Raw genomic sequence first — 25,420 nt, 5'->3', positions numbered from 1 at the left:
GTAGTGTGGTCCGAACTGTGAATAAAAACGAGGAACTCTTATGAAGGCTGGAAAGTCGCGATGATAAAGCAGACAATCTGGCCACTTGGTGAGGGAACTGAGGAGGTATATAAGCAAAGTGATGAGAGCAGGTGAAAATGATTACTGGTGATTAGTAAAGCGGGAACAATGTGACAGGACCAGGAAATAGGAAGTGACTGCAAAATAAAAGTCCTGGGGGAGGAAGTGAAGTCGAGGATCCTGACAGTTCGTTTAGATGAGGTAATAGTTGAAGTTAGTGTAACCCACTTGTGGGTAAGTACATCTCCCTCTAGGTTGGAAAGCAGCCAAGCGTTCAGTGCAACAGTAGCTAAACACAACATGAGCCACCAATAAATTTGCCAACTGCAACTTTAGTTTGCCTTATATACATATGGAACAGTACAATGACAAAATATATTCCCAAGAAAATAAAATTGGACACTTTAACCCAAAAAACAAATAGTTCTTAATGGTGTCTTTTTTAATTTAGTTAACCCTTTAGTTAATGTATATTGTTCTCCTTGTGAAGTTTTTCCACAGCAATTTCTAGTAAAGTCAAGTCAATGTCTGGTGGCCTAGTCTGTCAAGATCATCTGTTTGTAGTTTTCACTAAAAGTCTGACCTTTCAAATTCAGTTACAGACTGCTCAGACATACTGTATTTCCTGGAATGCACCTTTTTGGGGTGTTCAACTGTGTACCACTCCAGTGACTGAAGCAATCCTACCATAGGCAGCCCACTCATCCAACTATTCATGTAAACGCTGAAAGTTTTTTAAGTAGTGGTTTCATTACAGCTACCCTATAGGTCTGTGGTACATAGCCTGTTTCTAAATATAGATTGATAATCTATCTATCGATTGATATCTAATATAAACGTATCTATTAAGGGTAAAGCTTCCTTGTAAGTTCCTGTCTCAGAACTTTATTTTAAAGTCACCCAAACCCAATTCCTGCATCTCCTAACAGCTTCAGTATTCATCATCGGCCCTGATTGCTCTTATCTGGTTCCCTATTCATTTAAAACCCTGTTTTGGACTGAGGTTTGGTTACTTGTTTATATCTCCCATTATCTGTTTACATGTAGACATTGTTTCCTTTAGGAGTGATTTTCTGTTGTTTCCTTTGCACTGCATTTAAGTAATAAACTGTTTTACCACCACACCTCCTCTCACTTCCTTCATACACAAAACCTGACACCTTTGCAGTCTGGGGGGACAGTCTTTGACTAGGACCCTGTTATCTGATGGGTGTGTGTCGAGTCACCATTTCAATATGTGGAGTGGCAGACCTGCTGATGCTGAGCTGTGACTGGTCAATTACAGACTGCTCAGACACATTTCCTGTTGAAAGAAGTTGAACAGACACATGCATGTTAGGACCTGTGTACTTCTGAGGACAAAATGTGATAACAAAAACTAAACCATCACACTCACACTCTGACCCTGGTCCCGCCATGACCCTTGTTCTAACCTGAATGCTCAAACACACCTGACATCTCCTTGCTGCTGGAGCCTGAATTCACAGTGGAACTCACAAGAATAGACATATCTGACTTACACACACATCTGCTTACCAACAGAGGTGGAGTCGACACCCACAGCTCTGGTATGAAAATCAACAGAGTGCTGATTCTACAACCACTGCTAGTAGTGATAGTACAGGAAGTACTTTTACTGCTGTGACTGTAGCTGTAAACCCACATAACTGAGGAAAGAGAGGAGCTGCTGCTGCTTAGGGAAAAAAACAAAGAAGTGCTGGAGACATGAATAAAGAAAAACGCAAGCAAATGATCATGTGTTTGTTCTTTGGAACCCTGGTTTTTGTCTCTCAGCTGCCTTCTGTCTGCTGTGTCTCTGCAGCTCCTCATCCTGCAGAGAAACCCTTCGGAATGTCTATCTGTAAGTTTCCTCCTCCTACTACTTCTTCTCTTTGCTGTGGACACAGGTACCTGCCAGATATATGTCGAGATGTGTTTTTCTTGGCTGTCTTTGTGAAGACCCAGGTGATGAAGATGAGCTGGTCCTCACAGCCCCAAATGTCCATCTGAGGGTTCAGATGTGGTTTTAGGATTCAGTTTGGAACCAGGTTTAAGTCAGAGTCAGGGTAAGGCTCAGATGATACAGTATGTAAACAATTAAGCCGTGTGTGTGTGTGTGATGGGGGGGTTATTATGTAAGTGGTGTGTTCATAGTGTGTTTGTGTGTGGATGTGTATATCGCAAGTTGTTCCTGTCTAAATGCCTCCTTTATGAAAGCGTGTGGAGGATGTTAGAAATAATCTGATTTCAGATCCTCCTTTTCAAATCCCAGGTAAACGAGCATCACATTGTTGACCATACATGGTTAGAAACTGCTGCATGTGGCTTTTGCAAATGTCATACTTGAGCTGACAGACATTTGAGGTTTGGACATTTCCCTAAAATGACTCACGACACTTTGTTACAGAATTGTAGATTCATCACAAAGATATTATCTGACAGGAGTTTGTGTGAGAAGTTGGGCTTCAGTTTGAGAGAGCGAGAGAGGGGGAGCTGGCCACTCATGGTTTTCCCTTTGATCAAACATTAGCCTTCATGTCATTTATAATCTACTGATAAAATATTCATCACTCATTATTAGGGTTTATTTTCATGTTTTCACAGTATGAATGAAACCTGTTGTAGAATCAATCAAATAACAGTGCCTGTGTTCTTTAAATGACATTATTATTCGTTGCACCCACACACACACACAAACACACACACACAGTCTTCAATTGACGTCAAAAGTCATAGGATGAAGCATAGATCTCAGTTTGGTGTCCTCACATAGTAGGACAAACTAACAGAGATGAGTGATTAGTTTCATTTATACTGTTATTCTACTATTCTCTCATCACAGTTTGATGATAAGAACAAGGTGCTTGGTAAGTTTATGTATGTCTGCTTTTGTGTGGTGATTATTAAAGTGAAGTGTGCAAAAGAGCCTTCACACAGTTTAATAAATGAGGTCAGTGCAGTAAACAGGATGTAGAGGTAGACAGGAAAAAACAGCAGCAGAATGGTTACTGAGAACCACCCGTCTAGACCTAGTGGTTAAGAAGTTCATCAGAATAATGGTAAAATGACCCAAACTGTTCTCTTAATCAAATCCAATCCTAAACCTGTTTGTTTTAATATTGCTTTTATTTTACTTTTTCAAACTTTAACTTGTACATTTAAAACAACAAGTCCACAGGTACCGGTGCAAAATGTCAACTATAAACAAAAGGAAAAGGAAAAGAAAAAAGAGCAAACTACATTAAGACTCGTATGTTAACTATAATAATCAGTTGTAGAAAGGTTCATCTGTTACACCACAGATTGATAAATCATTGTGAGAGTATTAAAGGTACTTTAAAACACAGTCAATCAAAGTCAATATGCAACAAAAAGCTGCCACATTTTGGTACAGGTTTCACTCTTATCGTAGTTTTTAATTCAATTAAATTCAATGTATGACTATAACTAACTATAAGCTTTATCAAAGAGGAAGGTTTTAAGCCTAGACTTAAAAGTAGAGAGGGTGCCTGCTTCCCGAATCTGAACTGGGAGGTGGTTCCACAGGAGAGGAGCTTGATAGCTAAAGGCTCTGCCTCCCATTCTACCTTTAGAAATTCAGGGAACCACAAGTAGGCCAAAGTGGTCTACTGGGATGATAAAGTACTATTAGGTCTTATATGTATGATGGAGCTTGACTGTTTAAAGCTTTATATGTAAGAAGCAGGGTTTTAAATTCTTTTCTAGATTAATGGGAAGCCAACGGACTGAAGGTGGCCTTCTGTCAGCACTCTTGCTGCGGCATTTTGGATAAATTCCAGGCTTTTTAGATAATTACTGGGGGATCCCAAAAGTAGAGAATTACAATAGTCCAACCTAGAAGTAACAAATGCATGGAATAGTTTTCAGAATCACTTTGAGACAGGATGCTCGTAATTTTGGCAATGTTCTATAGGTAGAAGAAGGCTGTGTAGAGATTTGTTTTATACTGTATGTGAGGTAAAAGACAAATCATGGTTAAAAATAATTCCAAGGTTCTTTGCAGTAGTACTGGAGGCCAGAGTTTTGCCATCTGGAGTAACAGCATACTTCTCACATTCAATAGTATCGAATGCAGCACTAAGATCTAACAGAACAAGTATAGAGACTAGTCACTTATCTGAAGCCAAGAGAAGATCGATGGAGACTTTTACCAGTGCTGTTTCTGTACTATGATGAATTCTAAATCCTGACTGAAAGTCTTCATACAAAATATTCCTGTATAGGTGGCCACATAATTGTTTTGCAACTACTTTTCCAAGGATTTCAGAAATAAAGGTGAGATTGGATATCGGTTTGTAATTGGTTAAGACAGTGTTTTTTAAGTAGTGGTTTGATTACAGCTACATTGTGCCTGTGGTACATAGCCTGTTTCTAAAGATAGATTGATGATATCTAATACAAATGTATCTATTAAGGGTAAAGCTTACTTAAGTTATCTTTGTAGTTGGAATAGTGTCCAGCAGACAGCACTGTTGTACATGAAAGTATTTAGGGGGAGGATCTGGTGATTTTTTTCTCTAATAGCTACAATTGTATTCATAAAGAAAGTGGTGAAGTCATTGCTGCTAAGTTTTAAGGGAAAATTAGCCTCAACAGAACTATGGCTCTTAGTCAGCCTGGCTACAGTGCTGAACAGAAAATGGGGATTGTTCTTGTTTTCCTCTATTAATGATGAATAATATACTTCATATGGCATCACAGAGGGCTTTTGTGTAAATGGGATTCTTCTAAATTAGTGGAACGCCACTTCCTTTCTACCTTTCATGTTGCCTGTTTTAAGTAGCGTGTGTGCAAACTGTACCATGGAAATCGCCTCTTCTGGTTTACTGCCTGCTTTTTCAGAGGGGCAACACTATCGAGTATTGTAAATAGTGAAGCTGCAGAATTTTCAACAAGATGATCAACTTGTGCAGGAGTAACATTAAGGTGGCTACTTTCCATTGTACTGAAATATGGTGAAGCAAATAGCAAAAGAATTTCTTTTTTTTTTCCATTTTCTTTTTCACTTAAGCATCCGCTGTAGTGATTTTTGTTTCTAAAAGCTGTCTAGTCCATTGTTGTGAATTCAAATGTTATTAGAAAATGGTCAGACAGAAGAGAGTTATGGGGAAATATTGTTAAATTATCAGTTTTAATTCCATACATAACGACAAGATCTAAGGTGTGACTAAAATAGTGAGTGGGTTTACTTACATTTTGGGAAAAAACTATGAAATCTAATAATGTCAACTGACTGTTTCAGATTAGGCCTTTTTCTGAAGTTCCTGTTGGAAACAGTGAGGAGACGATTGTTTTCTCACAGACTCATCTTTTCAGTCCTAGTCGGTACACCTGTGAACTCCAGGGATAATTAAGGGTTTTTCTTGAGATGCAACATCAAGATAGGACTGAAATAAACTTTTTTTTCTTTTAGGTTTATGCGCATAGCAAGTTGTGGAGCTCTCTGGGGTTTTTAATATTGGGACTGAGGCTGCTGAATGTGCAGAGTTTGGAGCTCATTCCACCCTCATGGAGGTTTATATGTATATTTTATATATATATATATATATATATATATATATATATATATATATATATATATATATATATATATATATATATATATATATATATATATATATATATATAAATAAAACATATTTTCTATATATATTTAATGTGTTCTGGTGTCTGCAGATTCACGGTCTTTCAACCTGATCATCACCAGTAATGGCACCACTCTAAATGAGAAGCAGCTACAGCAGATCCAAGCTTTGACCACCACCCTGTACCTGCCAGTCCTGTACCTGCTGGCCTTCATCGTGGGTCTCCCCTCCAACCTGATGGCTCTCTGGGTCCTGATCTTCAGGACCAATCCACTACCATCCACCATTTTGCTGATCAACCTGACTGTTGCTGACTGCCTGCTGCTGTTGGTTTTGCCGTTTCGTATTGTGTATCACTTTAGAGGTAACCACTGGGAGCTGGGCGAGCCTTTTTGCCGTGTTGTCATGGCGATGTTTTACGGCAACATGTACGGTTCTGTCTGGTGTCTGGCGCTTGTGGCTCTGGATCGATACATAGCTCTGGTTCATCCATTTAGTGCTAAGTTGTTGCGCAGCAAACAGACATCTCTGTTGATGACTGTGACTGTATGGGTGGTGGTTCTGTCTGCCATGGTGCCACTGCTGGTGTCAAAGCAGACCTACACAGTGAATCCATTAAACATTACCACCTGCCATGACGCTCTGATTCAAGAGACACAGAAGAACTTTTTTCTGCCTTACTTTGCCACCTTGTTTGCCTCTTGTTTCCTGCTGCCCTTCATTGTCATCCTGTTCTGCCATAGCGCTGTGCTATACACCCTGCTGGCCGAGGGGAAGCGCTATGGTCATGCTATCAGAGTGACTGCACTTGTCCTTCTGGTCTTCTTGGTGTGTGTGCTGCCCAGCAACATCCTTCTCCTAATCAACTACACCAGCTTTCTGAAGAAAGACAGAGAGGACATTTATGTCCCCTACATGGTTAGCTTAGCGGTTAGCACCTTCAACAGCTGCATTGATCCCTTCATCTTCTACTACGTGTCCTCCGAGTTCAGGGAGAAGGCCAGAAGTGCTCTGTGTTGGTGTGGTGGCTCCAGAGATAAACCAATGTCTGTTGCGACAAATGTCTCCTACTCTTTTTCACCATCAGGCCTAAGGTCAAAGGCGTCTCAGACAGCATGAGGATGTTTCAGATCCATATCCACAGGTTTCTCTAGAAGTTGGACAATTTGCCCTAGAATACATCTCATATCCACCTTTAAGCTTTCACAGCTTAAAGTCAAGTTAAAATCCAGCTATGAACTATATTTACTGAAGGTGGTCAGGCTTAAAAATGACATTTCTGTTATAATATGAAGTTAAATAAGGTTAAATTATACTCATAATAAAATGTTCTTAGTATTACAGTAAGCTTTCAGCCAGATCACCAAAACATGGGAGAAAGAGGAAACAACAAATTTTTGACCTGTCCATGTGTGTCCATGGGGCAAAGAAAGACGTCTTTTAATTTTCTCAGATTGTTGTGATCTAACTCAACTGTTGAAATAGGGGAGTTATTATGAATAGGTTTTGGAACCACATCGGTGAAATCCTGGTCTCTGGCTCCCAGGAAACAGCTTTTCCTTTAGGATGCTGAATTGTTGCTGTTTATGCTGAATTTATGATGCTGAATGTAAACTGTAAACTAATAAAATTGTACCATATTGTGTTATGGATTATTCTCTGTTTAAGGAACCATAGAGTTTGGAACCTCAAGGGTCCGTGTTAAATACAACAGTCTGAGCCAAGCATCACAAATGTGACGTTCGTGTCACATGACCACTGACACAAACAGGGTTATGCTTATGTGTTTGACATCAACTCATCAAATGTTAAATGGTAAAAAGTTGCTGATATATCGCTTTCATTCAAAGCGCTTTACAACGTTGATTCCCATTCACACACTCACACACCGATGGCATGCAAGGTGCTCACCTGACCCACCAGGAGCAACTTGGGGTTCAGTGTCTTGCCCAAGGACACTTTGACATTTTGACTTTGACATGTAGCTGGGAGCAGGGATCAAACCACTGACCCTGTGATCCATGGTTGACTGCCTTACCAACTGAGCTACAGCAAAATAAGGAAATAGTTTTGGAATATATCTTTTGAATGTGAATTTACTCGCTACTTTTACTTTGCTTTATATTTAAAGCACAACGTCACTGATTTTGAACTTGCATCTTTTGGTTCTAGTTTTGATATTACATGTTACTCAATGCCATTAAATGTCACTTTGACTTCAATATGTTAAAATATCTTTCTATTTCTAGAGGAACCCTGAGGCATATGGCACCTGTTTATAAAGACAGATTAATGATATCTAATACAAACATATCTATGAAGAGTAAAGCTTCCTTAAGTGATCTAGTTGGAATAGGGTCTAGCAGACAGGTTGTTATGGTTCTCACTCCAATAAAAGACCTTACCTGCATTTATAAACAGGCTCATAATTTCTGTGTTATATATCTCCTAATATTCTTAAGCTTATATGTCATATAATATCACCCTACAGCATGGCATGATTAGTTCAGGTACTGACTTAACCTGTAAATACTAATAATATTTAATAATTTTTTAAAATTTAATAATTTTAATAATTTACCACACCCTAGTTCAATTTCCACAATTTGAATTACACAATCCCTTGTTTAGGATTATGATTTTTCAGTAACTCTCCATACATTTTACATTACATAGTAATTAATAACAACCAACATTACATTAAACTGTATTCAAAGTACTTATCACTATAAAAAACTATGAGCAATAGACATACAGCATTTAAATAAAAAAAGAAAAGTGTACAAAACAGCTCTCCCTGATGCCAGAACAACATATTATTCATCATTAATTGAAGAAAATGAGAACAAGCCCTGGTTTCTGTTAAGTACTGGAACCAGGCTGACTAAGAGCCATGGTTCTGTTGAGCCTAGTATTCCCTTAACTCTAAGCAGCAAGGACTTCATGACTTTCTTTATGAATAAAATTGTAGCTATTAGAGAAAGAATTCAGCAGATCCTCTCCCCAAATATTACAAATTGATCTTAACGCACAACATTGCTAGAATCATCAATAAGGCCCCAATTCCTCTTAGACTGCTTTTTACCCATAGATCTCGCTGAGCTAACTTCAGTTATTACCTCATCTAAATCAACAACCTGTCTGCTAGACCCTATTCCAACTAGACTGCTCAAGGAGGCTTACCCCCTTGATAGATACATTTATATTAGATATCTTCAATCTATCTTTAGAAACAGGCTATGTACCAAAGGCCTATAAGGTAGCTGTAATTAAACCACTTCTTAACAAACTCTGTCTTGACCCAGGTGTTTTAGACAATTACAGACCAATATCTAATCTCCCCTTTGTTTCTAAAATCCTTGAAAAAGTAGTCGCAAAACAATTATGTGACCACCTGTACAGGAATAATTTGTATGAAGACTTTCAGTCAGGATTTAGAGTTCTTCATAGTACAGAAACAGCACTGGTAAAAATCACCAATGATCTTCTCTTGGCCTCAGGTAATGGACTCGTCTGTATACTTGTTCTGCAAGATCTTAGAGCTGCATTCGATACCATTGATTACAACATTTTATTACAGAGACTGGAACATGAAATTGGCATTAAAGAACTGCACTAGTTTGTTTTAAATCTTATCTATCTGGTAGACTTCAATTTGTTCATGTTAATGATGAATCCTCCATGCGCACAAAGGTTAGCTATGGAGTTCCATAAGACTCTGTGTTAGGACCAATACTTTTTACTTTATATGTGTCTCCTTTAGGCAACATTATTACAAAGCACTCCATAAATTTCCACTTCTATGCTTATGATACCCAGCTATATCTATCTATGGAACCAGATGAAAAAAATCAGCTAATCAAGCTTCAAGCATGCCTACAAGACATAAAGGCCTGCATGTCCCACAATGTTTTACTTCTAAACTCAGTTATAATGCTATAGGCTTAGACTGCTGGGGGACCACACCCCAATGCACTGAGCTCCTTTACCCCTCTTGTCCCTCTCTCCTCTCCTCTAACCCCACAATTGTCACTACTGTATTACATTAAGTATGTGTGTTTTCTCCTGTAGTTGTCTTTCACCTTCTCGGTCTCCCTCTCTCTGTCCCTTACTGCAGGTGTCCCCGGGCTTTGAAGCTCTGTGTTTTCCAGTGTGCAGCTACTGGTCCTACCAACCTGCCCAATGTTCTGTTGTTGCTTTTGTTGCTCTTTTCTTTCTCTCTCTCACTTTCCACTAGCCCCAACCGGTAAACCAGCTTGCTCAAGGGGGAATTGTTAGGTTCTCTCTATTCTGTAAAGTGCATTGAGATGACTTTCTTGTGAATTGGTACTATATAAATAAAGTTGAATTGAATTGTATTGAAAAACCAAATCAATGAAGATGAGACAATTATGAAAGAAAATATATTTTAATATCATTCTTCATACGTAACTTTGAGAACAATCGGGAGAGAAACAGCTTCATAGAATAATGTACAACACATTGAATATACACACCCGATATATTCAGTGTGACCACTGGTGGAGTCATACTATGACCATTGGACAGACTGGAGGCGTTAAACTTTGCGCACATTTTAATCTTGGCTTCCCTTTTAATCTCAGGCCATTTTCCTTCTTTTTACTGGGTGCATTTTATTTCTCCTGTTTTGTTTTTTTTTATTACATTTAAATTTGCAGACTTGTGTTTGGCATTAATCACCAACATCCTGTCCCAGTGTTAAATGTCAAAAACAGGAACTTCATTGGGTAGTTAAAAATAAATAAAGATAAATGTAGACACTGAGACAATAAAACCCAGTGATTTTAATAAATGTGTAACAGATGTAATCATTTATCAGTGAGGCTGAATAAACTCATTCATGTTTAACAACAGGACACAGGAAGCTTTAAAGTGAGTCACCTTTCAATCCAGTCTCCAGGTTCAAATCATTTAGTCTCTGTTCACCTTCCCATCAGCAGTTTTACTTCACTGAGCTTATGTCACAGAAATATACATGTATGTTATATACACAGAATAATTATTTATGATGATAAATCACATGATATATGTTAAGATTTTTTGTTTGTACAGTACAGAAGATTTATCCAACATCCTCCTGAGATTCATAACTTTGGGTTTTAAAACCAACCAATGAACTATATTAGAAGAAATATAGTTTGCAGTCTTCTGACAGCACCCTTTAATCTGAGGCACTTCTTATTATTGTAATGTGACTTTTAACAGTGACTAACATGAAACCGTGGTTTATTTAAATGATGACCTGCAGAGGAAGATCAGCTGAATCTTTACAGTCAGTTTCAGCTCGTTCAGTGACTTTACTGGTTTCACTGGGTCTTTTCGTGGGCCCGGTAGCACTTCTCCATCTTGGCCCCAGGTTTTGGACATTCACGTATAGTGTAGGGGTGTTCTGACTTACTTAAGCAGGTGGAGGTATTAGGACCACATAGCCTTCAAAGGCTTTTCAGAAGCAGAATCAGAAACCCGCCTTAGAGCTAATGTGAGTATTTGAGTATTTCTTCATGTTTCTCTGTTCTCTGGCCTTAACATTTAGTTTGTTTTGTGTTTTATGTACATTTAAATAAAACTAAACAAAAATAGAACAAAAAATGTTAGTATCAGTTCACCTGATGCCAGTGAGCAAGTTAGTGAACCAAAAACTAATGTTAACTACTGAACAACAGTTCATTTTCACCTCCATGTTTCCTATTAGCATCGCCCCTCTAAGGATGGTGTTTGCTACTAAATGTGAACAGCGTTACAGAGGTGTCCCTGAGTTTTACTGGGGCCTCCTCACAAAATCAGAGGGAGCACAACTCTATCCCCCTTATCCCACATGAACCATTACAACAGCCCCATTCAACTGTACTGAAGAGAGAGTGAAATGAATAAACCATGTTTACTGGTTTACATAAACACTGTCAACATTGTTATAGAGATAAACGTTGCACACCTTTGATATACACAAATCAGCCATAACATTAATAACACCTGCTGGCTTTAATGTAAAAATAATAATGAACTAATGCCAGCTGATGTATCATCATGGGTTAACCACTGTCAGCACAAGTGGGTAAAATCTGTTTTTATTAATTACTGTACATGTTTTGCCATAATTGCCATAATCAGTACTATTAAAAACATATTGTTTTCCTAATTAAATACTTTTACTTTAGTACCTATCATTAAAACGTAAAAAATCTGGTAAGTACTTTACAAGAGTAAAAGATTTGAAGTGATACTTGTAGTGGAGAGTTTTTAGGCCTATACTGGCACTTTGACATGAGTAGTGAGTTTGTGTACATAATGTATCACATTTTGCAAAGTGGTCTCACTGGACCCTGTCCCAGTCCAATTAATTCTTTTAATTTAACACCAGAATGGATTCACACAACAAGTTGCAAACTCAGTGTTGGACATATAGAAATCAGGTCCAGTCTGTAGTTATTATGTTTTGTGTTATATGATTAATATGTTCCAGTTTTCTATCTTCCATGTTTTTCTTTTAACCAACCTTCTTTGTATACTTTTTGTAACATTTTATACTGAAAGGTGCATAATAAATGAGTTTCCCTCTTTGCATAATACTACAAATAACACAATGACTCAACTATGATATTTAAAGTTAGTGTTGGCTCTTACTTTTCCAGCACCTGAGCAGTCGGTGCACGAATACTGTGGACAGACTCCACAGTGTGGACATACACTGTCCAATACATGGACAGTGTGTGTCCACTGCATGAGGAAGAATACATATCTTTTAATACCTCCATAACAGGAAACAGGTGTTCACTCTATTCCTTGTGAGCAGAGTTCAGCCGGAGCCCCTAAAACAACCTGTATCAACAATTTAGCCAAACAACAATTTTTTGTTGTGTAACGATGTGTAACGTCTAATGTGTAACAATGTCTACGTTTGATGTTTCCTTGGGCGTTATGACTGAAGGACACTGAACTCATCAGCATCAGCTAAACCCTCTTCCTGTTTCTTTAGGAAGAAACCAACTAATTCCTCAGGTGTGACAGCGAGTCCACTGCTCTGTCCTCACCTGATTGAAAACTTTCTTCAGAAGGATGTTTCCAACATTAGGTTTGTTTTATCCTCCTTTACTTCCCAGATGTTTGGAAATGTCTCCATCAGATTCCAGACGTTCCTGTAAGACTTTTTCAGAGAGGAAATGTTTTATTCACATTAACAAACTAAATTAATTCCTTTGTTTTAAAAATTTTACATTTTCTTCTCCTTGTGATGTTTGCTTGTTTCAATCCAACCTGGTCTAGAGCTTGGGATCTGTGCATATGCTGCTCTTCAGAGTGAGTTTTGGCCAGAAAACAGATAATTAGTGAGTAGCACTGCCGCCTACAGGCAGTCCATCATTAACTTTTCATGAAGGTGATGACTGGAGCTGCTGTCACTGGAGAGGTATTTTGGAAGCTTTGTTACAGAGGGAGCTGTTTCTTGTAGATTAGAAAAACTGCTTAAAGGTCCAGCACAAACTGAGCCATCAGTGGGACAGTTTCCTCTTCCCAGGGCTGAGAGTAATTGATTACATTTTAAATAATCCCTTTGTTAATTTGAGGAAAAACTCATTTTTGTCTGCTGATTCTCCTGTTTGTTCTTGTGTCGACTCTTAGACAAAGAGGAATTGCTCATCCTTCATCGTCATTACATTTCCCCCGTTAAAGAATTTGGCTTTTTCATCCATGTTCTGATGACAGCAAATGTTTTTTTAATTCAGAAAATCCACGAAGAAAATTTAGTTTGAGCTGAACAATACTTGTTCCTTCTGACTCCACCCAACTTTGTTGAAAGACCTTAGGTTTCTCTCAAACATCATACGGCCTCTCCTCCTCCTCCTCCTCCTCAGTCTTTTTGGTGAAGGCAGAAGACAGCTCCTGCAGCAGCAGTTCCTGTGATGGTGTACAGACTCCTTGCAGGTGCTGCCGCCTCATCACTGGAGGGGGGGCATTGGAGTCCGGAGAGCTGCAGTCTGCTTCTCCATCACATCCTCCAACGCTGCCTCCACTCTCCTCCAGAGTCTCCACAGAACCGCTGACCCTCCGGACCGTGTCAGGGATGATTATGTGGTCCAGATTTTCATTTTGCACAGGAACCAGTCTAAGCCGCAGGTGGTCCGGTACCTCCTGAGTCTCTGCGGTGCTGTTGGAAAGGAAACTGGTCTCCAGGGATTTGAGAACCTGCAGTCCAAAGTCTCCGACCTCCTCATAGAGTGGCTCAGGGAGATCAGGAGACTCTGCACGCTCCTCAAATGAGTCCTGCTGCACCTTCATGGGCTGGGTACACAGAGGGAGACAACATAGATCAGTCCTGGAAAAAATATTAATACCAGCCACAAAACCCACAGTAAAAAAATAACAATAAAATATAATAATAATAATAATAATAATAATAATAATAATAATAATAATGGAACAAATACTTCAAATTACAAGTATAAAATATTCAAGAGGCAAAATTAGAAAGTACAAAATAAAAGTATAAATTACAATGTGAAATACGATTTAAAAAGAGTACAAGCTTAACAAAAAATAACAAGTATAAAACAGCCTTTGTCAAATAAAACAAAACATTAAAGTATGACAAAAAAGTGTAAAGTACTCACAAAGTACATGGAAAGAGTCCTCCGGTCATGTAATTTTCTCTGCAAATTAAGAAAAAACAGTATAAGCTCTCAAACCTTGTAGAAATTGCTGTGTATACTGTGTAATATGTGAAATCTATAGTGTTTTGTTAACACCTAAGTTACATGTCTGAAACAAAACCAAAAAAATAAATAAATCAGAATGAAATGCATGATAAAATCGGTTCCTAACAAAAAAAGGACTGTTAATGTCCACTGCTTTTTTTTACTTACGGAGGTCACAACAGTTAAAAGGAAACTCAGACAGTGATAAAGGTTCAGACTTTTGGCTTGAGTTTTGACAACATGTCTTTTCTATCAACGTAAGACAGAAAACATTGGTCTAACCAGCGTCTGATTGGCTGACAGCATGCTGCTGTTGCTCTCGTCTCCTCTAATGGGGACAAGCGGCATTGTCCCAAACTTCTGTTTGGAGATGTCTGATGAGGAGTGACGCCTCAGCACCGGAAGACCTGGGTCGTCATTCTGGGAAAAAGACCAGAGACTGTAAGTGAGGATGCTGGATGCATGGAGCTTTAAAACGTTTTTAGGTTTAAATTATTATAACACAGTTTTAACCTGATAAATAAAAGGTATCATCAGCTATCCATGCTCTGACGTCAAACTGAACGCAACTGTTCTGTTTCTACCTGAGTCGGACTGTACTAGACCTGATTCTGGATCAGCTTCAGTGTGTCTGCAGGTAAACACGTGTTGAACTCACCTGAGCTTTGAGGAAGCTGGTGATCCAGTCCCACAGCTCGGCTTCACAGCTGCAGCACAGGAACCTAAAGGACGGAGACAAGACACTATCAACCCCCCCACCCTGCAGTGACGCTCCTGAGATTTACAAACACAAACACAAAAAAACTAAAGGACTGAAAAGTGACAATTAGTCTTTTTTTTCTCGGTTTCATTCTATGTGTTTTAAACCAGACATCACTAATAACATTACAACAGTGAGGCAGTTAAATGATGACCCAACGGTGGTACTTACAGCTGGTGTTTGTCTGACATAACAGTGAACCCCCACCTGCAGGTTGAAACGTGTGTTCATTAATGTTTTACAGTGTATTTATTTGTACTGTGGTTGACACAAAATAAATAATCTTCTACTAAATGACAGGTTGCAATAAAAAATATAATGTGATGTGCACATCACAACAAAAAGAGCTTCACAGCCCAGAGGCTAAGGTTTCATCACCTAGTCGGAGCTTTGAGTTTCCTGCGGATACCGATGTATACCTTCATGGCCTTCAGAGACCATTCTTTCTCTGGTTTTATGCTCTAAAGAACAAAAACAAAGACCAATTAGAAGACTAGGAAATGACCAATCTGACCATTGTTTACTGGTTCAGATGGAAGCCAGTTCTTATGAAGCTGTACCTTCTTGTCTTTGAGCAGCAACAGTTTGTGGTCTTTGATCTGAAACGTTCTCTCCTGAAACTTGTTCCCTTGAAGAAGCTTTGGAGGTTCTTCCCTGCACTTCAACAGCCCAATCTTCATGATCTCACTCTTATAGGCTAAACAGAGACGGACAGACATTTTCAATATCTACTGACACAACAAAGAACACCTTTTTATCTACTTTCACAGCAGAACAAACTTAGAGAGGACAGTCATTCATAATATGAAAATTATTAAAATTATGTTTACACATACTTAGAAAAACAATACAAATAGTACAGCGCGTGCATGTTTTCAGATTTGTTGGACCTACAGGTGAGGATGTTAATTCCTTCTCCTTTAGGAACCCTCTTTACCACCAGGTAGGCTGAACTCGGATCAGCCATCTTGCACCACTGTAGTGCCTGCTCGAGGACTTTCTCTTTAGGGTGTAATGGACGTTCTGAAACAGCAACAAAAACCTGTCATGTGAGAGACTCTAATACCTCAGGGACCCAGAAATAGTCTTATTTCTGTGTTATGTCTAGGAGACAGATACAGGTGTGTCCAGTTGTATCAGAGATAGATAGAGAGAGAGAGACAGCTGTGTACAACAGATGAGGTGCTGTCTCACCCAGCTGTCCATCCTCAATGGTCTCAAATGTCATCCAGACGTCTTTGTCTCCAGCCGGGACGTTCCTCATGTACAGAACTTGATTAGTCAGCTCCTCAGCGCACATGGTGGGGGAAACCTGCACAGTCAGGTCACACGCAGTCACACCTGATGCTGTTTGCAGCAGTTCATCACAATATCAACACCAGTCTCTTTACCAATGACACAGGCACCTGCCCACATTTAAAAAGGCCCAGTTTACCCTCTGCTTTAGAAGCCTTCTCCTGACCCCTCCCTGTCTCTCTTCTTCCATTTCTGGCCAAGAGCCCTGAACACGAATGGCTTTTTCTGAATAGTCTCCTCCATGTCAACCAGTCCAGCTTCAGGAGTGGTCACTCCACAGAAACACACTCCAGAATCCCTGAGGGTTGTAAAAACTGTGCCTCCATCTTTTGTCTTAATAATACACAATCAGTCTACAGCCTTTGACACAGTGACCCACCAGATCCTACTGTCCACACTCTTTTACTTGGGCAACTTTAGTACTGGTCTGGCTCGTTTCAGGTCTTATCTGGATGAACCATCTTTGCAGGGGCAGGTTTCTAACTTATTATTGACAGCTTTTCCTAATGTTGTGAGGGCAATGAGACACAGCTCTTCCTCTCCTTGACATAGGGTGTGTGTGGTTTAAAGATGCCAGTCACCACACACTCCCCCATTGCTGAAAACCATCACACCCGCACTCCTATTTATTGATTCTCCTCTTGCTGACAGAGTTTTTCATGAGTGGGTGAGTTTTTGGGAAACTCCCAGACAATCCTCATTTTCTGTGTCCTTCATGAAAATGGCAGATGCACAAACCAGAGTCTGGTAATACTCTTGATATGGAAGTATTCTTAATATGGCTTCCGCTGTAGTTCTCCTTACATTTACATTACATTGACATTTAGTCATTTAGAAGACTCTTTTATCCAAAGCGACTTACAAGTGAGGTACAAGGCAAGCAAAAATCGAAGTTGAGAAGAAAACATCAAAGCAAAGTCCTATCAGAAAAGTGTCCACAGCTTGCGAGATGCAATTGCGAGAAAGAGCAGAAAGGATTTTTTTTTCTTTTTAAAGAGATTTAAGTGCATATGAAGATGTGGAAGAGTTCTGTTTTTTAGCAGTTATTTGAATATTGGGAGAGAGTCTGTTGAGCGTGCAGAGTTTGGTAGCTCGTTCCACCATCGTGGGATCATTGCGCTAACAAGTTTTGCTTGGTGTCTTCTGTGAGGTGCTGGGACCACCAGACATCAGTCGTGGGCAAACGGCAGTGGGCGGGAAGGATTGTAGACTTGAATGAGTGAGTTGCAGTAAGTGGGAGCTGTTGAGTTAACCCTCCTGTGAGCAAGAGACAGGGCTTTGAACCTGACGCGAGCAGCTAAAGGGGGTTTAACTTTAACCAAACTACACACTCAGCAGCCTCACTGCAAATATTTAAAGACTCTTCTGCAGGTTTCTATACACTGTAAAAGTTCAAATTGATCGGCCCAATATACACTTATGTTATGAACCTCATTTATTTCCCACCATAGCCCTGTGCTTTAATGTTTTTTTGTTTTCTGCTTGACTTTGATGTTCACATGCAAGTAAAGCTTGCGTCTGAGCCCGCAGCGACTATGGGCCAACCCGACCAGGTCCTTAACACTTATGTTTTAAGTGAACATACAAACATCAGACAAAAATGTCCAACTGGCAGGGGCACAAACCTGGAAGCTTCTTGCTGTGAGGCAAGAGTTCTAACCACTCTGCCACTGTGACACTTTGTTTTAAAGTATTGACATTATGATACTTATACAATCTAATAGTAATGTAAGTAAAGGTACAGATATATGAAGTGTTAGTATATAATGTTCAGTAATCAGACTCACTTTGAGAGTAACGCAGCAGTCTGGAATCTTCATTTCCAAATAAACTTCAATTATCAGATCACCAGCCTGAGAAAGCTGCACAAACAAACTTTATTTACACAAATTGAGTATTGAGTAAAGTACAAACTTCTTAAAAACCAATATGATCAATCAACTTATGACTATTATTGACTAAACTTTTATCAAACTCAAACCATTACTAAACCTATTTTATACAACCATTATATTAAGACATTATTCACTTATTGGGAACTAACAGGTTAGAAATTAGTACCAACTGTTATTATTGGTAATGATTGTGACCAACTACAATATCTTAACCAAGTTATGAAGACAGAACAAATTAACACAGTCACACAACAAACAAACATCATGTTAACGCAAATTACTTTTGATGTTGCTAATTTGTTGATAAGTGTCTGAGTACAATACTGACCAATTCCCAGCGATTGGAGAGTGCATCGAGTGAGATTAGTGGATGTGACTATGTCAGGACTGTATTTGGTATCAGGGGAGATACTCAGTCTGTCACTTTGCTAGTTATTATTATATATTATTATTATTACTATAATATATATTAACTAGTTATTTCCAAAGTTATACAAATTGATTATTAAATAACTTTTATTTTTTTATTTATTATTTTCAAAACTTTTAAAATGGTTATTACTTATTTATAACTCTAAAACATATTTTAAACTCATTAGTAGCTTATTACTAGTTGTTTTTTATTATGAACTTAAATTTTCACCAACTTATAATATTAGAGGGTTTAGGTGGTTTAGGATATTGGTAACTGGTGTATTGATAGTAAATCTTTCTATTGACACACTACAAAATTATCACTAATCAGTTTGTTCAGAATAATAAAGTCAGTACTCAGAAACTGTGACTGTAGATTTGATTTGATCCTACAACAAAAATGTGCATATGTGAATTGATTACATGATGTTTGTATTGATAACCAGGTGTATCTGTAAGTGGACAGGTAAACTCTACCTGTGTGTCCTTCCAGGTAGTAATGAGGCTGATTTCTAGCTCAATCTGAGTCTGATGCTCCTCATCGATCTGAAACAAACTAATTTTCAGTTTGTCTACTTTTTAATGACACAGAAGAACTCTCATAATCTCGTACCTGTACGTCATACTCACATCAAAGACGTACAAGTAGTTGTCTATCAGATCCTCCACAATCTTCACCTCATGCTCTCCCTTCCCATCAGTCTGGAACAGACTGGGAGCGAACAGCAGTGATAGGTTCTTGGTGCACATCTGGTTCAGATCAGCACACTTTTGGACCCTAAGAGGAGGGAGAACGGAGTTAGTCAGGTCAAAAGATCATTGGCTTTTGACTTTTCCCTTCAGGGGTTGCCGAAGTGGAACGTGATCCGCAGATTGATAGCCCTTCTTGCCGCAACCTTTCCATTTCATCCAGGCTCAGGACCGGTACCAAGGCAGCCCTTGATGGATGGGCAGGGCCACACCTGGTGGAGTGGGATTTGATCCCATGGCCTTCTGTATCCCAACCCCACCAACTGATCCACGAAGGCCTGTACTGTTAGTCAGAACATTTCCAAAATTAGGAGCATCCTGTCTCAAAGTGATGCCTAAAAACTGGTCCATGCGTTTGTTACCTCTAGGTTGGACTACTGTAATTCCCTACTTTCAGGATGCCTCAGTAACTCCCTAAAGAGCCTGCAATTAATGCAAAATACTGCAGCAAGAGTGCTGACTGGAACTAGCAAGAGAGATCATATTTCACCTTCACTAGCTTCTCTCCATTGGATTCCCATTAAATCTAGAATAGAATTTAAAACCCTGCTTCTTATATATAAAGCTCTGAATGGAATTCTGACCAGCTCTCCTCTCCTCTCACCCCGCAATTGTCACCACTGTATGTCATTAACTCTGTGTGTTCTCTCCCGTAGTTGTCTTTGTCCTTCTCTGCCCCCCTCTTTCTGTCCCTTTCTGCAGGTGTCTCTGGCTTTGAAGCTGTGTGTCTTCCAGCGTGCAGCTACTGGTCTTACCAATCTGCCCGATGTTTTGTTGTTGCTTTTGTTGCTCTGTTCTTTTCTCTCTTCCCTTTCCACTCACCCCAACCGGTCAAGGCAGATGGCAGTCCACCATGAGCCTGGTTCTGCTGGAGGCTTCTTCCGTTAAAGGGAGTTTTTCCTCTCCACTGTTGCCTATGGCTTGCTCCAGGGGGAATTGTTGGGTTCTCTTTATACATCTTTATAATCTTGACTTTATTCTGTAAAGTGCCCTGAGATGACTTTGTTGTGAATTGGCGCTATATAAATAAAGTTGAATTGAATTGAATTGTTATACTGGTATATACTAATACTGTAATATTAGTAATTAGTGTGTCAGAGTGAGCTCACCTGTACAGGTGACTGATGAGAGCGGCCAAAGTCATCCTGTTGACCCGAGGAAGAGTCCGGATGATTTCTTTGTAGTGGTCCAACCTCTGACTCTTATGACGGACTTCTGAAAATGAAAATTCTACTTTTGAAATTTGACAGTACAGAGAAAATCACTGTTCCGTAATTCAGCTTTCTGACATATGATGACAAGCACATGTCAAAAAATGTAATTATTGTACACAGGTCCTAATTTTATGATCAGAATTTGAGTAATACTGTTGCTCTTGTGGCCCACACCATGATCACCACAACATGTATGTGTGATCAGAGTGAATGTGGAGGTTTTATAAAACCTGATCATCTATAGTCATGTCAACATGAAGTCACATCAGGGTCCATTTAACTGGACTGGATGGTGAGAGGTGACCCGTTGTGTTCAAAGAGACATAGTCCACAAAAAAATCTAGCTGTTATGCAGTTAGTAAAGGGAGCAGGCCTAAAAAGTTCTGGTAAAGATAAATGTTTCAGATCTACTTTTAAAGGTACATCAGTAAATGATTGTTGTTCTCACAGGTATCAAACAGCACCTGGAAACAACTCCGTTCATGTTGTGCACAGAAACTGTAAAAGAGACATGAAGGTCAGTCCTCTAACAGAGACTGAACTTTTGACCTAAACTCGGAAACCAAGGACTGGTCTGTATGAAACACGACTCACTGGCGGCCTCCTGCCAAAGTGGGTGGAGGCTGGCCATGAAAATGGGGTCATCAAGCTCCCTAAAGAACCTCTTCAGGACATCCGTTACATCTTCGATGAAGTGGTCTCCAATCCGTAGTTTGACGTTTCGAGCATCTTTACGGAAATCCTCCATCAGCAGCTTGATCCTGGACTTAGCCCCATTCTTCCTGTAGATCCCCTCGTGGCCCAGACCTACAGAAAACACTCAGAATGTCACTAAGGTGAGACCTAAACCTGTACTCCTTCCCTTTATCCGAACCCAATTTCTTTCCTCTCCTCCTACTCCCCTTCCTCCCTGTCTTCCCTCTCCTCCTCCTCCTTCTCCTCCCCGTCCTCCTCCCCCTCCTCACCATACTGAGTGATGAAGGCAATGCAGCTGTCCACAATGATGGGGATGTCGTTCCTGCTCAGCTGCTGCTCTCTAAGAGTGTTTCCCTTCCCGCCAGCCGCTCGCTGGATATCGGAGTACCAAAGAGAGAAATCAGTGCGGCCTACCCCCTGCAGGTGGATGGTCCTGATGAGGACAGAAAACGAGATGATGATGAGGAACAGAAACAAAAATAGAACCACACAAATTGGGATACAGCAGCGAGACTCTCACCTTCCTCTCTCCACTAAAACCAGGATCTCCTTCTTCTCGTGATTATCACTCTCAGAGGTGATACCTTTAATACAAACATACAGATTTATCAAAACCAGAACCCAGAACATCTCTAATATGGTATATCTGCAGACCAGAACCAGGACTGACTCAGCTCCTGCAGGCGATTCAGGTTTATGATGTCCTCTGCTGCGCCATCGTTTCTGGGACAAATGAAGAGGTTGGACTTCTGCAGGACAAAGTAGGCCTCCTTCCATTGCTGAGGATCCAACATGGCTCGGTATCGCATGAGCCCGACCCGCTCGAATTCCCTGGTCAGCAGACAGTGGCAACTGAGTGGGGTTGCAGCCTGGTGACAAGAAAATGATTCTAAGATTAGTGGAATATTCTGACTTTATTCTCTGAAGATTTTTAACTTTAATCCCAGAGTTTTTGTTTGTGTTGTTGTAGTTGTGTTGTTAATACATTGAATTGTTGTACCCACAAACTTAATTATTTCAACAAATTCATAATAATCATAGTGAAATTACACAGCATGACTTAATATTTGTGTCTCGGACTAAAGTGTATCCAGGAGCAGGTTCTGACCTTCCCAATGGCTTTGGTCCAGCTATGCAGAGCATCTGCCGTTTCCAAACCAAACTGATAAAGTTTCTCTGAGCTTAGATACAACTCGAAGGTGTAACGAAACCTGAGGAGGACAAGGAGATAAACTTTAACCATCACAGGAGTATCATTATGTGTTATCATTATGTGTCATCCCTGGATACTTGTGTTGTCAGTGACCGAACCTGTCAACAAAGCCATTGTTGTTGTTGTTGTTGGAAGAGTCGGGCCGACTGACTCCTAGACAAATAATATCTCTAACACTGATCTGTAGGCAGGGATCAGCTGATCGATCAGACTCGTAGAGGAGCAGAGACTGATCCACCGAGCACCAAAACTTCTGGAAGTCTGCAAGGCCAGTGTCACATGTTAAAATGAAAAATTTATTTTAAGTTGCAGAATCAAACAACTAAAGGCAAAAGAAAGTATTTGGGAAAGTTTCTCCTGAAGCTGGTTCAGAAAAGGACATGGAGTTATGTGGATATCACAGCCATTTCAGTCACTGAACCATGTTTTGTTCTCCTCCTACCGTCTCTGGTCTTCCTGGACAGCGTCCCTCTGTGGACTGGACCGGATTTGTAGAGGAAACCGGAGTGAAGAACGGGCTGCATGATCTCATCATACACGCTTGGATCTGAGAACAGAAGGTTTCAGTCGATAATCATCAAAGCAGATGGAGAAGTCTCTAAAACATCAGCACCTTTCAGTCTCTGAAGCCCAGAGTTTAACTGTTTCTGATTCTAGCATTTGAATCTTTTTTATTCAAGTCACTGTTAATCCCAGTACCTGAGGCAGTGCAGGGACCCAGCTGAGAGACACTCTGGCAGCCGGTGGAGTCCTCACTGAGGCGAGCCAATTCAGCCTCAGAGAAAATCTGAGTGACAGTTTTCAGTAGAGTCTGTTCAGAGACAGCAGAGCACAGAACCTGGTGGAGACAAATTCAAGCCAGTTAATTAATGAGAAAGAGAGACAGACAGTTAAGGAGACAAACAGACAGTTAGCGAGACAAAGAGACAGGCAGTTAAGGAGACAGACAGACAAGACAAAGAGACCTTGTTACTAACTGACTTGTCCATCTGTCTCATTAATTGTCTAAGTAGTTATACAAATCATTAGTATCTACACTGAACTATTCTTGTTATGAGTTAACATGATGTAAACAGTATACTTCTGTTTGCAGTATCAGTATTCATGAAGAAATTAAATTATTATATTTCACATATTTATCACATGTGAAGAACAATCCTCTCTGATCAGATACATCAAACACAGATGTACAGTGTTTGTAGAAACCAGGTTCAGACCTTAAGCAGTTCATCCTGACTCCTGAATGCTGGGTGGGGGAGACGGAAGCGTCCCTCTCTGTATTTCTGAGTAATGAAGTCTCTCCTCTGCTCAGGAGAAGCATCACAGTCCACCTCCTCAGACACAGACAGACGGGCCGCCCAGAAGTCGTTGGCCCGGTCATTCCCCAACATGATGAACAGCTGACCACCACACACACACACACACAGTAAATGAGTCGATGCACATTCACTGACATCCAACAGTTTAAGAGCAGCTGGACAATCTGTGACATATTTAGATGAACCTAGAAAACATTTGTGGATTTAAAACACAAGTAGATACAGAACTAGTTGTAGTCTGAAATGGTCTCATATGAAGTTTGTTCCAGTGAGTCAACCTCCAGCCACTAATCAAAACTTAGTGAGATTGTTATTCTGAGTAAAGGGGGTGGTTCTCAAACTGGGTTCACTGAGAAACAGAAGCTGCTTCACCACTGAAATAGAGTTTCTGATTATTCCCAGGTTTATAGGATCAGGACACAGGTTTGGTGTGAGGGCTTAGGATCCCAGAGTACAGGTCTACAGACTCTGGGGGGCCTCAGGCCCCTGATCTCAGATGCAGTAATCTCTGACGTTGGTGAGGTGACAGCTAAACGGGAAGAAGCTGGTGAGGGGTGGAGGGGAAGGGGTCAACAGTTTGGCCCATTAGCCCTTCTCATGATGAATTTACACAAATTCACCTTCTCACCTTCTAATCCGTGGCTCACTGACGGGATCCGTGAACAACGCACCACGCTCAGGAGTGCTGAGAGGAAGTGGCGCTAATCAAAGACTCCATCTGCCCTTGCTGAGTATCAGAATCTCCTTGGACCTTTTTCTCACAGTGTCACCCGGGCAAAGATCAATTACTACCAGGAGAAGCTCAGCAACACCACGGACACCAGAAAGCTGTTCTCCACTTTCAAATCACTCATCTACCCACCTTCACCTCCGCCATCTACCTCTCTCACTGCTGACAACTTTGCCAACTTTTTTACCAACAAGGTGGCAGCCATCAGCTCACAGTTCTCTCCTCCAGATGATGACATCCATCTAACCTCTTCCAACACTGCATTGCTCTCATCATTTGCAATTCTGACTGAGGATGACGTATTCACCCTCCGCCTCTCTAATCATCCGACCACCTGCACTCTGGATCCAATCCCTTCCACTCTTCTTCAATCAGTTGCACCTGCACTAATGCCAACTATTACACAAGTCATCAACACATCTCTCAAAACAGGGACTTTTCCAACCTCTTTCAAGCAGGCCTTGATTACCCCACTGCTCAAGAAGCCTTCTCTTGATCCCTCTGTAGTGCAGAACTACAGACCTGACTCCCTCCTTCCTTTTCTGGCCAAGACTATGGACTGAGCAGTCTTCAACCAACTCTCAGACTTCCTTTCCAAGAACAACCTCCTCGATGTCAACCAGTCGGGCTTCAAGAGGGGTCACTCCAGGGAAACGGCACTCCTGACTGTTGTGGAATATCTTCGAGCTGCAAAAGCCACAGGTCAATCATCTGTCTTAATTCTACTTGATCTATCATCAGCCTTTGACACTGTGAACC

At 40.2% G+C, this 25,420-nt stretch overlaps 2 protein-coding genes across 9 annotated transcripts in view; one reads left to right on the top strand and one right to left on the bottom strand.

Moving 5' to 3' along the window:
* Positions 1–1,657: 1,657 nt before the first annotated feature.
* si:ch211-132p1.2 (proteinase-activated receptor 4) lies at positions 1,658–10,363 on the top strand. Of its 2 annotated transcripts, none has more exons than XM_067517794.1 (2): positions 1,658–1,921; positions 5,758–10,363. In XM_067517794.1, exons 1-2 carry the CDS (start codon positions 1,786–1,788, stop codon positions 6,783–6,785), a joined length of 1,164 nt encoding a protein of 387 aa, XP_067373895.1. In that variant the 5' UTR covers positions 1,658–1,785; the 3' UTR covers positions 6,786–10,363. The 2 variants fall into 2 exon arrangements, with proteins under 2 accessions (XP_067373895.1, XP_067373896.1); XM_067517795.1 differs by lacking the exon at positions 1,658–1,921 and adding an exon at positions 5,489–5,595.
* Positions 10,364–11,058: 695 nt separating this feature from the next.
* arap3 (ArfGAP with RhoGAP domain, ankyrin repeat and PH domain 3) overlaps positions 11,059–25,420 on the bottom strand; it is a 36,671-nt gene continuing 22,309 nt past the window's right edge. For 6 of the 7 annotated variants that reach the window (XM_067517788.1, XM_067517787.1, XM_067517789.1 and 3 more), the window contains 22 exons: positions 23,830–24,012; positions 23,312–23,450; positions 23,055–23,159; positions 22,711–22,873; positions 22,508–22,610; positions 22,070–22,268; positions 21,920–21,983; positions 21,669–21,832; positions 21,298–21,510; positions 20,599–20,704; positions 19,370–19,517; positions 19,217–19,285; positions 18,218–18,292; positions 16,329–16,446; positions 16,029–16,157; positions 15,695–15,831; positions 15,513–15,595; positions 15,306–15,341; positions 15,033–15,096; positions 14,657–14,794; positions 14,291–14,329; positions 11,059–13,961 (listed from right to left, as the gene is read on the bottom strand). In XM_067517788.1, the coding sequence (XP_067373889.1) occupies positions 13,494–13,961; positions 14,291–14,329; positions 14,657–14,794; positions 15,033–15,096; positions 15,306–15,341; positions 15,513–15,595; positions 15,695–15,831; positions 16,029–16,157; positions 16,329–16,446; positions 18,218–18,292; positions 19,217–19,285; positions 19,370–19,517; positions 20,599–20,704; positions 21,298–21,510; positions 21,669–21,832; positions 21,920–21,983; positions 22,070–22,268; positions 22,508–22,610; positions 22,711–22,873; positions 23,055–23,159; positions 23,312–23,450; positions 23,830–24,012 (2,943 nt within the window). In that variant the 3' untranslated portion in view covers positions 11,059–13,493. The remainder of the gene's footprint in view (positions 13,962–14,290; positions 14,330–14,656; positions 14,795–15,032; positions 15,097–15,305; positions 15,342–15,512; positions 15,596–15,694; positions 15,832–16,028; positions 16,158–16,328; positions 16,447–18,217; positions 18,293–19,216; positions 19,286–19,369; positions 19,518–20,598; positions 20,705–21,297; positions 21,511–21,668; positions 21,833–21,919; positions 21,984–22,069; positions 22,269–22,507; positions 22,611–22,710; positions 22,874–23,054; positions 23,160–23,311; positions 23,451–23,829; positions 24,013–25,420) is intronic. The other variant, XM_067517790.1, reaches the window with a different exon arrangement.

The sequence above is a fragment of the Channa argus genome, chromosome 10, assembly GCF_033026475.1.
Source record: "Channa argus isolate prfri chromosome 10, Channa argus male v1.0, whole genome shotgun sequence".
NCBI lineage: Eukaryota > Metazoa > Chordata > Actinopteri > Anabantiformes > Channidae > Channa > Channa argus.
The sequence above is the reverse complement of the archived record's forward strand: the minus strand, read 5'-3'. Positions and strand labels throughout refer to the sequence as shown.

What these genes read in the sequence shown, in the direction of transcription:
- si:ch211-132p1.2 (XM_067517794.1), top strand. Translation starts at nt 1,786, where the DNA reads ATGAATAAAGAAAAACGCAAGCAAATGATCATGTGTTTGTTCTTTGGA. An exon ending in ACCCTTCGGAATGTCTATCT is followed by an intron (nt 1,922 to 5,757) that starts GTAAGTTTCCTC and finishes TGGTGTCTGCAG; the next exon opens with ATTCACGGTCTTTCAACCTG.